The sequence below is a fragment of the Suncus etruscus genome, chromosome 3 (assembly GCF_024139225.1).
Source record: "Suncus etruscus isolate mSunEtr1 chromosome 3, mSunEtr1.pri.cur, whole genome shotgun sequence".
Classification (NCBI taxonomy): domain Eukaryota; kingdom Metazoa; phylum Chordata; class Mammalia; order Eulipotyphla; family Soricidae; genus Suncus; species Suncus etruscus.
The window spans coordinates 119,068,252-119,080,849 of record NC_064850.1 but is presented as its reverse complement, the minus strand read 5'-3'; the positions used below and the strand labels follow the sequence as shown (position 1 = coordinate 119,080,849).

The following is a 12,598-nucleotide window of genomic DNA, read 5'->3' as shown; positions in this document are numbered from 1 at the left end:
CCCTGGATACCAATGGTTGTGGCCTCCAAAGCAACCAACAAACAAAATTCTCTATTAGGGAATAAGGAACATAGCTAAAGGGCTGGAGTACAAGCTTTACCAGAGGAGTCTTGGCTTTAATCTCCAACACTGAATGGCCCAAGTACTAACAAGTACCCTTATCCTCATTTAAAAAAATACTCAATTATCCTTGTACCATGATTTAAGATAATGCAGCTTTTCTTCTTTGTTTCTAATGGAAAAGGACAGGTAGAATTAAAACAGTGTTTTATAAAAAGGACTTTTCTCAATTCCTGAAAAGTTCATAATGATATTTACAGAACACACATGAAGGACTTAGTTTCAGTATGACAAGTTCTGATTTACACACCTGTTTCTTTGCTCAGTTCAGACAGAATGTCCTGGTACATCGTCACCATCTGATCACAGTGAGTGAGGACATTTTTCCGTAGATTGTCCCAATGTGGAGAGAGCTCACCGAGTTCTTTCAACTCTTGATTTCTGTAAAGAATAGGAAAGAGGAGAAATTACTGTTTGATTTCAAATCCATACACACAAAATACAAAACCAGAATCAAAACACTAATAAAATCTTTCAACATCCATTTCATGAAAGAATTAGATGCTTGCTAGTTGAGAAGAAATCAACACAAAGAAAGACAATAGTTCCAGTGGTCCTCAAACTATGGCCCGCGGGCCACATATTGTATTTGTATCTGTTTTGTTTCTTCATTGCAAAATAAGATATATGCAGTGTGCATAAGAATTCGTTCATAAATTTTGTTTTTACTATAGTCAGACCCTCCTATGGTCTGAGGGACAGTGAACTGGCCCCCTGTTTAAAAAGTTTGAGGACCCCTGTTAGACTATACAAGTATAAAGCATTTTGCATGCCACAGAGAAGCAAGTACAGACCAAGTACAGTTCAATTCACCATGATGGCAAAGGGGTGAGGGTAATTCAGTTAAACATCAGACAATAGACTTTTCAAGACTATTTTAATGCAGTTTGTACATTTGCCAAATTATAATTATAATTATATTTGTATGTAAGCATACAAACTTCTATAATGTTCTAAGCAAATATTACTTCAATAAATTTAAAATAAAAACACTGAACTTTCACAGAGCCGGAGCAGTGGTGCAAGGTGTAAGGCATCTGCCTTGCTTTGCTAGCTTAGGATGAACCGCGGTTTGATCCCCAAAATGGCACCCCATATGGTCCTCCAAACCAGGGGCAATTTCTGAGCGCATAGCCAGGAGTAACCCCTGAGCATCAATGGGTGTGGCCCAAACACCAAAATAAAAAACAAAACAAAACAAAAAAAAAAGAAAACAAACAAACAAAAACACTGAAGTTTTAGTAGCAAGATGGATGAGTTATGGACTTTGGTCATACAAAAGAAAATAATATAGAAATAATTATTTGACAGTTTCTAAAGGAAATAAAAAATTTAGATAATATAATTTAGTTATAAATAAAAACCTATTTTTAATTAAAGTGCTATGACAAGGTATAATTTAGGGGAGTTATTTTTTCTCTAGTGTACAAGTAAATAATATGAGCATATATTTTGTCTACTTTTTACCAAAATGAAGAACTAATCATGCCATTTAGGCTTTAACTATTATCTTTTATTCAATTCTCAACCCTTTAGCCAAGTTAATTTAAATCATCCAAATGCCTTTTTAAATTACAATGATAGATGATCTAAAATACGGCTTGGTTAGATATCTTTTTCATTTCTTGTAACCTTTACCAACAACATTTTCATGAGGCTAATTTAACCAGCAATAATGAACCATCTTTGCTATTTTGACTGTGAAACATGCTAAATACCAAGCTAATAAATCCAGAAGATGTAGAATCTTTAACATTATGTTTCTTGCAAGAATAATGGATGGCGGCCTACAGAACTCTGCTTTCCAATGTGTGGAGCTATACTTTGTTTTCTGTTGACAGTAAAGCAATAAAATAATGCTGAAGCTTCTGAGACCCTTCCCACTAACACCATCCTCAACATTTCCAGAGATTAGTTTTCAATCATTCACACAACATTCATGAGAAGAATGAACAGATTAATAGACAAAGGGAGGAGATTGGAAGAAAAATCTTGGGAGCTGTATTCTATGACTTCACACATATGGAAGGATATTCGAGTTTAGCACAAAGTAATAGCAAGGACAAAAGAAAATGAAAGAATTCCAAGTCTAGAAGATCTTGTGTAATGGAGTCACATGCACATAGTGTGTGTGATGAATCAACTTGATGAGAGGGTTTACAGCTTTATTTCCTAACTATTACTGTAAGGGGGATATTCACAGCTTATTCCTGTTTATTACTCTAAAGGTGCCATGCTTGTAAAAATCATGTTTTTTAAATACCTTGCGTAAAAAAAATACTTGAAGGATTTCACTCTCTATTGGAAAAAAAAGCAAAAGTTCTGAGTGTGGGAGTTTTCAGGTCCATTGATACATTCTCCTCCACTAATTTAGTATATTATATATTATACGTTACATTGCACACACATTTGTGTGCTCACAGATTGTCAATAGCAACTAGTTGTGTACCAAAGTTTTAATAAGATGCACTTCATAAATGTAACTTAAATTTGCATGATTTGTAGACATAGTGCAAAAAATTCTCTGTGCATGTCCACATATGTATTATGCTATTGGTATTTATTATTGCTTTTCTTTGTAGCACCATCATGCTTTTTGTAGAACCATCGTGTGTGCCCATTCAAAATCAGTATTCCAACTAACATTCTCACCTTGTTTCATTTCCAAAACAACTTATTAGATGCTCAAAGTTACAGGACACCTGAATCTATGTATCTTTAAGTATAAGTATATGTTTAAAGAAAAGTGAACCTAGAAATGTATAAAATACAATCTACTAGGGGGAATGTCAGTTAATAATGTAAAACCTTTTGTTCCATAGATAAAAGCATCTCTAAGAAATTGTGAGTCTTCCATGGCTTTTTTTGTGGTGTTTATCGTTGTTATTGTTGGAGTGCTCACTGGATATTTGACACTTCTTTTTGTACTGTTGGGGTGTTTCACCTTATTTTTCTCCTTCATCTCTCAAACCGATGATGAGAGCCTCTAGAAGGATTCCGCCCATTTTTGGTGTATTAGACTTTTACCCCAGTTTATTACTTTTCTCTTCTTCAAACAAAACCACACAACTTGAACTATCTAGTCCTGCCTCCCAGTTAGAGGGGGAAATAAAGGAGGCAGCAAGGCCAAACAGGAGCAAGACTACTAAGTAGTAAACTAGGTATAGAGGGAACCACATTTTCTAGCAGCCCAGGGAGTGAGGGAGGAGGATAAGGGAGGTAGGACGAAAATAGAGGTGTAGGGAGGACAAATTGGTGATGGGAATCCTCCTGATTTTATGTAAATATGTACCTAAAATATTATTGTCAACAATATGTAAGCCACTATGATCAAAATAAAAATTATATTAAAAAATAAAGGTAAATGGTTTAAAAAGTACTTCCAAGTTTCTTTGGAAGTTGATAAACAACATAAGAATTAGCTGTTACTTTACATAATCACTGTAATTTTTTTTTTTTTTTTTTAGTTTTTGGACCACACTCAGCATTGCTCAGGGGTTCCTCCTGGCTGTCTGCTCAGAAATAGCTCCTGGCAGGCACGGGGGACCATATGGGACACCAGGATTCGAACCAACCACCTTTGGTCCTGGATCGGCTGCTTGCAAGGCAAATGCTGCTGTGCTATCTCTCCGGGCCCGGATCACTGTAAATTTCTATAAAAATTTTAGAGTGTAATCTAAATTTGTGTGCATGTCCATAGAGTAAATGCTCAATTTTCTAGTATGTCAATAATGATATTAAGATAATACCCAATGAATGCTAAAAAAAATTGGTGATTTTGAAAACCTAAAAATATGTGGACACATATTTTGAGTTTAATATATACTGAGTTTAATGTTACTTATGATTAAATTTTTTTGCATTAAAAAAAAAGAAAAAGAAATTGTGAGTCTTAAAGTCACTGGGAGACCACAGGCTGTAGATCCATGTCTACTCTCCACATTCCTCTAGTCCCGTTAGTAAGAACCAGAAAACAAACACAATAACACAAAATAAAATACCTGGTCAACTGAAGACAACAAAATATTAATATAATAAAATAATATAATAAATACTATAATAAAATAAAATAATATAATATAATATAATAAATAAGACAGAGGGTCTGACTATTGCCTTGTATGTAGCTAAACTGGGTTTGATATGTGGCATCTTATTTGGTCCCCAGTCCCCAAAGTGACTCAAGTGCAGAGCCAGGATTAAGCCTTGAGCACTGTTTGGCATGACCCCAAACACAAATTAGATTAAAATAATACCAAATCCTGGTCAGAAGATGGCTCAGCAGTCTAGAACTCATGTTTTTCATACTGAAGCCTATTGCATAATTTATGAACATATGCAGAAAAAGTAGGGATCCCAAACCATTTTTTCTAGAATTATAAATATTATTAAAAATTATACCTAAGAAAAAATAGTTCAATTTGTTGCCTTATCTTTTGGATCTTTTAATGAAACCAGCATGGTTTGTAGATAGCCAGTACATGATGACTTATTCTCCCAAATACAATCATATCCATATCATAATGCCCACTATAATGAGAACCAGAAATTGGGACCCTGTGCTACATTTTCTTCATGTTCATTTACCTAAACAGAAATGTGGTTCAGCATCATAACTGAATAGCTGTACATCTAAACATGAGTGGTGAAGAAGATGAGGTGTGTAAGCTCATTATTTATTCATAGAAAAGTATGCTAACTATTCCTTTCCCATATATTACCATTCCCATTGAACTCACAGTAACAAACAGCTCCACTTTGAAAAGCTTTTCTCTTTTGACCCTACAACACCACTAAAATTTTTTCCTGGAAAATATACTACCCATTGCTTGGGCCAGAGAGATAGCTTGGAGGTAAGGCATTTGCCTTGCATGCAGAAGGACAGTGGTTCGAATTCCGGCATCCCATATAGTTCCCCCAAGCCTGCCAGGAGCGATATCTGAGCTTAAAGCCAGGAATAACCCCTGAGTGCTGCCAGGTGTGACCCAAGAACAAGCAAACAAACAAACAAAAAACAAACAAATACACTACCTATTGCTAAAGTCATGAACTCTCTTAAGAATTTACAGCTTTGAGTGAAATAAGTCAGAGAGAGAGAGAAAGACGCAAAATGGTCTCACTCATCTATGGGTTTTAAGAAAAATGAAAGACATTCTTGCAATAACTTTTAGACACAAAAGAGAAAAGAACTGCAAGTTACAGCTCACCTCATGATGCTCACTACAAACAGGGATGAGTTTAGTTAGAGAAATAACTACGTTTTGAACTAACCTAATAATGAGAATGTACGAGGGAAATAGAAAGCCTGCCTAGAGTACAGGCGGGGGTTGGGTGGGGAGGAGGGAGATTTGGGATATTGGTGATGGGAATGTTGCACTGATGATGGGTGGTGTTTATATCACTGAAACCCAAACACATTATGTATGTAATAAAGTTGTTTAAATAAAAATATTTTTTAAAAAAGAATTTACAGCTTTATTTTCCTTAGAGTTCTATCTCTCAAATAAGTCCTCATCTCTGTCTCCCCATCTTTTTTATCCTAGCAACAATAAGTTGGGAGTTAAAGACTCACTATTAAAATATTAATGAGTGTATGACTCTTACATATTATATTTGGGGGGCTCTTAACTTTCACCATCTTTTTTTTATTTTCTATCTACAAAATAAAAGAACACCATAAGAAATTATCTCGAAGGAGACAGGTGATTGCTAAGGAATATCTAACACTCTACGGATCTTGGCATTTCAACTGCAAAGCATGACATTCTTCATACTTGATGAAATATTCATACACATCTCTGAAAATAACCTTATGGCATACTCTTTGTCTTCCTGGCTGTTTTATTTCCTTTTTGGGGCTTGGTATAATTATTTCAAAAACAGATACTTTCTCTTTTTAGTAAAATTGTGCATTTTTAGAAGTGATTTTGATAATCTGGACTTTCTATAACACAGAACCAACTTCTAAATATCTCATTTTTGAAACATGCTATTGAATAACATGATAAAAACTGAATTAGAAATATCATTAAATCATAAATAAAGATGGTTAAACAGAGACATTAATAAAACAAGGAGGGGAAATTGTCCAACTTGCTTTAGTGATTTCCTATATGTAAGTGGTGATGATGTGTGGAACTTTGTCCATAAATATTAGAAATTTAAATACTATGGTGACTTTATTACCTAAATGATAATAAAAACTTGAAATAATAAAATTTGCATATAGAATGCATAAAACATTGGCAAGAATATAAAATAGATAAGTGATTATTAAACTTTATGCCCAAGGCTGTTATGGTTGCAGAGACAGGGGAGAGTGTTATATATTATATGTATTTATTATATATATACATATATATGAAGGAAAAAGTCAAGGAAGGGACAATAGCTGATGCCTTTCTTTACTCCAGACATCACCTAATCCAACTGAATTTCATAAACATAGGAATTATGTATTCAACCCTGTTTACAAATAAACATTTTTTATGCAAAATTAAAAATAGGGTCACCGTGCACTTGTTCTGGCACATGGGCAATCAGAGCTTAATTCTTGATATCCCATATGATTCCCTGAGTCTACCAGGAGTGATTCCTCAGTAAAGACCCAGGAGTAATCCTTGAGAACCGTTAGAGTGCCCCCAAACCCAAAGTAAAACAATTTTAGGACTGGAGCAATAGCCTAGTGGGTAGGGCACTTGCCTTATAGGCAGATGATCCTGGTTCAATCTCTGGCATCTCAAATGGTTCCCTGAGCCCACCAGGAGTGATTCCTGAACACAGAGTCAGGAATAATCCCTAAGCTCTGCCAGGTGTGGCCCAAACCCCCCCCCCAATTTAAAATAATTTTAAGTAAAAATGTAAATACAATAAGAAAAAAGTAAAATTGGGCTTCTATGTAAATATTTTGTTTCAAGCATATATTTAAAACCCTAGTAATGATGTATTCAGTGGTGAGTTCCAACAGGGGCAATTTGATCTGAACCTATGTTTTACAAGGCAGAGAATATATTTATTTTTTTCCTACTAATCTTGAGCCCCCAGGAAGCATATGATATATGACTGACTGAATAAAAGGCCTGTTTACTGATTGCTGTGCTAAGATTTTCCCTAAAATTTGAGAAGAACTTAGAACAATAAACCCCCAAACAACATCTTAAGCACTGCACCAATTAAAATGATTAGGTTCAATGGGTAAAGCAGTTAGGCTGAACCTAAGAGACTTGTATGAGCCAAGTCGGTAACCCTAGATTGGACAAGATTTTCTTAGGCTAGAGAAAGATTGCGACGCACAATATTGTATGGTATATTTTACTAGGGTGATTGATTTCATGGTCAGTTTGTGAGGACCAAAGTGCTCAGAAACATTTTGTTGGCCATTATTTATGTGTTTCTACAAGGCTGTTGTAGAATGTTAGGATGAATCTAACATTTGAATTGGAAGCCAGATTGCCCTGGCTAGCCTGGGTGGACCACATCCAATCATCTAAATTCTGAACAGCAGAGAAATATGGAGAAGAATCCTCTGAGTGAGAGGCAATTCCTGGTAGACTGTTATGAATGAAAATTACATACTTTGGAAAATGAAAATTAACACTTTTCTTGACTTTGTACTATAAAAATACATTAGCTTTACCTAGACTTTAAGATCTCTAGTCTTTGGACTAGAACTACTCCAAAGTTGTTTTTTTTTCCTTCCTGTCTCTACCTTATAAAGGCACCTTGGAAGTTTTAGAACTATATATTATAATTTTACTAGGTCTCTTTTTCTTTGTTTGAGCAATATGCAAATATACAGAAATTCTATTACCAATTTCAATCTATAAGAAGGAGGAAGGAGGAGTTGGACAGAAACCAGAGAATAGATTTTAGGCTGTTTTATGTTCCTTCTCTCTCATTACTTGACAAATAGTCTTTGGGCTAAAAAAATTATTGTACAGAAGCCTTCCTTGAGTATGGGTTATTCCCATGACATATCTGCATGCTAGAAAGATAGTATAGTGGGAAAAGAACCTGTGGATAAAAGTTCAATCCCCAGAACCACATTTAATCCCTGTGTAATGTCACGAGTGATCCATATATGCAGAACCAGTAGTAAAACCTGAGTTCAGCTGGGTATTTTCTCCCTAAAAAAATCTCTGATTGGGAATCAAATCTAAGTATATAATTTATTAGAATTATAAATACATGGTCTAAGGCACTTGCCCTGCATATGGAAAACCCTAATTCTATCACCAGGTTCCACATGAAATTATCAGAAAGGGTTAACTGGACTCCTGAGCACCCCATACCCCAGAATTAATTTATTTTTTCTCTTTAAAAATATCAATGTGGGTGCCAGAGGTTCAGAGGGTAGAACTTTTGACTTGCATGCATCACACCCAAGGTTAATCTCTGGCATCCATTACAATCCTCCAAGCCTGCCAACAGTGATTCTTGAGTGAAGAAGAGCTAGGAGTAATACCTGAGAACCTTTGGGTATGACCCAGAAGCAAACAAAAATATGAATGTAAAGGAATTAAAATGCATAAATATAAATAAATACAAAAATTTCTGGAGATATGAAAAGTTATCATTATAATGAGCACCTGAGAATAACAACAAATTCATTCCCAGAACTGTTGTAAGATCTCATAGCCTGATAAAAATTTATGTACCAAAAGATATTGCTCAATAAGAAACATTAAAATGTTATTTGAAATAGTAATTGTCCAAGTAAACAGAAAATTCTTCTCACAATGAGATCTACAATCCATTTTGTGGAATAAAAATAGCTATACAATTTTAACAAGTGTTTTTAGTAGTTATCACAGCCTAAAACCACATGTGGGTGTACATGGGTGGAAAGTTTTATAGTCAAGCTGCTTCCATTCATTAAGCAAAATTAGCCCTTAAATCAAGCCCGAAAAAGTCATAAAATTTTTCCCATTAGGAAAAAAATTAAATACTAAATAGTCAATGAAGAATAGCCTACAGAAGTGACTGGTGGGTGGCTTCAATTTCATAAAGTGGATTGGGGAAACCATAAAACGGAACAAAGTTCAACTAGATGTCAAGTTTCACAGTGTTTTCAGACCACAATTCAAACTGTCTGTGCTCTAAGCCATATGAGGATCAAAACTGTGTCCATAAATCATGGGGTTTCTTAGAAACATGTTTGTCAATGACAATGTGGTTCCCACTGTAACCTATGAGTCACTATTTCAAGAAAAATGAGGGGAAGTTTTGAGTGGTCATTCAATAACTCCTATACATTAAGAAGGTTTCGGGGCCGGGTAGGTGGCGCTGGAGGTAAGGTGTCTGCCTTGCAAGCGCTAGCCAAGGAAGGACCGCGGTTCGATCCCCCGGTGTCCCATATGGTCCCCCCAAGCCAGGGGCGATTTCTGAGCACATAGCCAGGAGTAACCCCTGAGCGTCAAACGGGTGTGGCCCAAAAACCAAAAGAAGGTTTCAAGTTCTGTGCAAAAATTATAAACTGTAACATCAGAAGCCTTAAGATTTAACTGTGATCACAGAATCCATATCTGGTAAAGAGCCAAGTTCTAGCATTCAATCCTAGGCAACCATGTTGAAGAAATACAAGAAATAGAAATGTGTTCTGTAGATATACCCTTCCCCAACTTCCTGCTTAACCCACCTGAATGATCAGACCAGCCCACACCTAGAATGAATGGGGAGTATCTTGAAGAATGAATAATAGAGATGGCTGAGGAGAGGAGGGAGGAGAAGAAAGGCAGCAAGAGATCATGGAGGGTAGCAGACTGTTCAAGGCTTTGAATAGCCCAAGGCTTCTTAAAAAGGTTTAGCATAGAAGCCATGTGTGGAAATACAAATGGGTTAGGGCCCTGAAATAAAGCTGAAACTCATCTGACCGCTTTGTGAATTTCTATACTGTTATCCTGCACCTTCAGACCTGCTGGCCCAAGGGGCTACAGTGCCGTGCAAAGAAAAGCCTCACCCCAATTCTAGGACTGTATATTTTAAATGAATACAACAGTATTCTATTCCAAATTCAAAAATCTATTTACTGTTTCTGGCTTTTTCTGGCTCTATTTACTTATTTATTTATTTATTTTATTTCTTAATGATATCTTTTAAACTTCAGTAATTTGAAAACTATCAGACATGGAGAACATGTTATACACATACGCATGCACACACATCTATTGCAAAGCTCTTTTTTACACTGTGTGTAAAATTTTGACATGTCATATAAAGTTTTTCCTAAGTCTTTAGGTACAAACTTTTGTTTCAGGTCAAAATAAAAATCAAATTATGGGAATGGCAATGGCTGAATCCAGGAGGCATCTGATGGTAAATTGGAGTGTTGTATCCATGAAACTATTATTATTATAACACTATTGTAAATCATGGTGCCTATGGCTAAGAAAGCCAAAGCATACTGGTACTCTCATGTTCTCTCGTGACCTTTTTTGTCCATACTTTTAAATACTGAATTATTTCTGCAAATTCATTCTTTGAATTGGTTTCTTAGACTAAAATGTAGGTGTCTCTTTCATGATAAGTTATTCTTAGATAAATTATTCTGTAGGCTGCAGATGATAAAGATGCTGCAGTAAGATCACCAAAGGGCTATCCAGGAAACTGAGGACAATTACTGACAGAATGTCTTTCTGCTGTTATTGTTGCTGTTGTTGATTAATTTTGATTTTTATTTGTACTTTTTTTTTTGGGGGGGGTTACACCTGATGGTATCGAGGGATTAGTCATAGTTCTAAGCTTAGGAACCACTCCTGGACAGACAAGGGATACCTTAAGTGCTGAAATCTGAGTTGGCAGTGTGTAAGACAAGTGCCTACCCCACTATACTATTTTCTGATCCCAAATATAATTTAGTTCTTAAAAGAGTTTTAAATAGAGCTGTTTTGCTTTATGATTTACAGAATACAAAATTCAGTAACTATAAGCATATTTCCAGTGCCTGTAACATGTAGGACTATAATATCAGTGCATACAGAGGTTTCTAGAAGCATGGAAAGTCTACTAACCATTACTCTAAGCAGATGAGAAGCATCTGTTTCTTCCAGAGGAACAATAGATGTATTCAATACTATACTGTTAAAAATTAGCAGAATTAAGACATGCACCAAGATCTTCTGTCTGATTGGAAATATTATTTTTCATCTTAATACCTATTAAATATAGTGTCTCCCAAGTAAATAGCCCAAGTTAGAAGACTAAGGTTGATGTGAAAACTCAGACTCATCTGAGGAGCTTCTACCTAGATTTTTCAGAGAGCTGACTCAAGGGCTTACTCCAGGAGGGTTTACCAGTCTTGGCAATAATTACTTAGACATCACAGTACAAAACAAAATCTTTATATCATTTAAATTAAAATCACAAGATTCATATTATATCTATTTATATCAGACAAATTAATAATAACTTTACAAATTCTCATTTGTTTAATATTATTTTTAGCTGCCATTGAAGTAGCTATATTATTCTTATCCTATTTCTACAAATGAAGAAATTGAGAAAATAATGAATTTATGCAAGGTTACTCATATTGAGTTTAGTGAGTTGAAGGGTGGGTATTAAATCTAAGAGGTTAGGCTTTGGGATGCATGCCTTACATTCCTCCTCATTAGAAACAACATAATCTAACATACTAGAAATCAAAACACATAACAGACACAATAATATTAGCAACTTGGAAATAAAAATGTTTCTTTATTTTGTCTTTGAGGCTAAAGTCAAATGCCAGACTGCTCTATGCCCACATTACAATTTTTGACTGTCTTTTGTTTATAAAGGTGAAACCTGCCTGTTCGATACCTACATTAAACCGATGGAAAAGAAAAATATTGGAATCTACATTATCATAGTTCTCTAACAACTTTTGGTCTGACATCAATGGTGTCCAAAATAATTCTTAAGGGCTTGAGTGATAGCACAGCTAGTAGGGAGTTTGCCTTACACACGGCCGACCTGGGTTCAATCCCTCAAATCCCATATGGTCCCCCGAGCCTGACAGGAGTGATTTAAGAGTGCAGAGTCAGGAGTAAACCCTAAGCACCTAAGGGTGTACTCAAGACAAAAAAAAAAAAAAGAACAAAAACACAAGATAACTCATAGTATGAAAAACTTCTAGATTATATTATTAGAATGACTACCTCCCACAAGTAGCCTCTGAAATCTTAAAAGTTTTTAATTTTACTTCATTTTAACAGAAAGCAAGTGGTGACTCTTCTAATCAACATAGTCTAGATGGTTTTTTTAAATAATATTTTTATTTAAACACCTTGATTACAAACATGATTGTGATTAGGTTTCAGTCATGTAAAGAACACCCCCCCTTCACCAGTGCAACATTCCCACCACCAATGTCCCAAATCTCCCTCCACCCAACCCCAGCCCCACCTGTACTCTAGTCTAGATGGTTTAACATAGAGCTCATGAAGGCTCTATTTAGTTGATGTTGTTGTTGTTGTTGTTGTTGTTTTTGAGACAGGAG

General features: G+C 35.4%; 1 protein-coding gene across 1 annotated transcript in view; it reads right to left on the bottom strand.

Moving 5' to 3' along the window:
- INPP4B (inositol polyphosphate-4-phosphatase type II B) overlaps window positions 1-12,598 on the bottom strand; it is a 620,782-nt gene that overhangs the window by 180,893 nt on the left and 427,291 nt on the right. Inside the window, exon 12 of the mRNA XM_049770019.1 lies at window positions 371-501. Coding sequence (XP_049625976.1) covers window positions 371-501 — 131 coding nt within the window. The remainder of the gene's footprint in view (window positions 1-370; window positions 502-12,598) is intronic.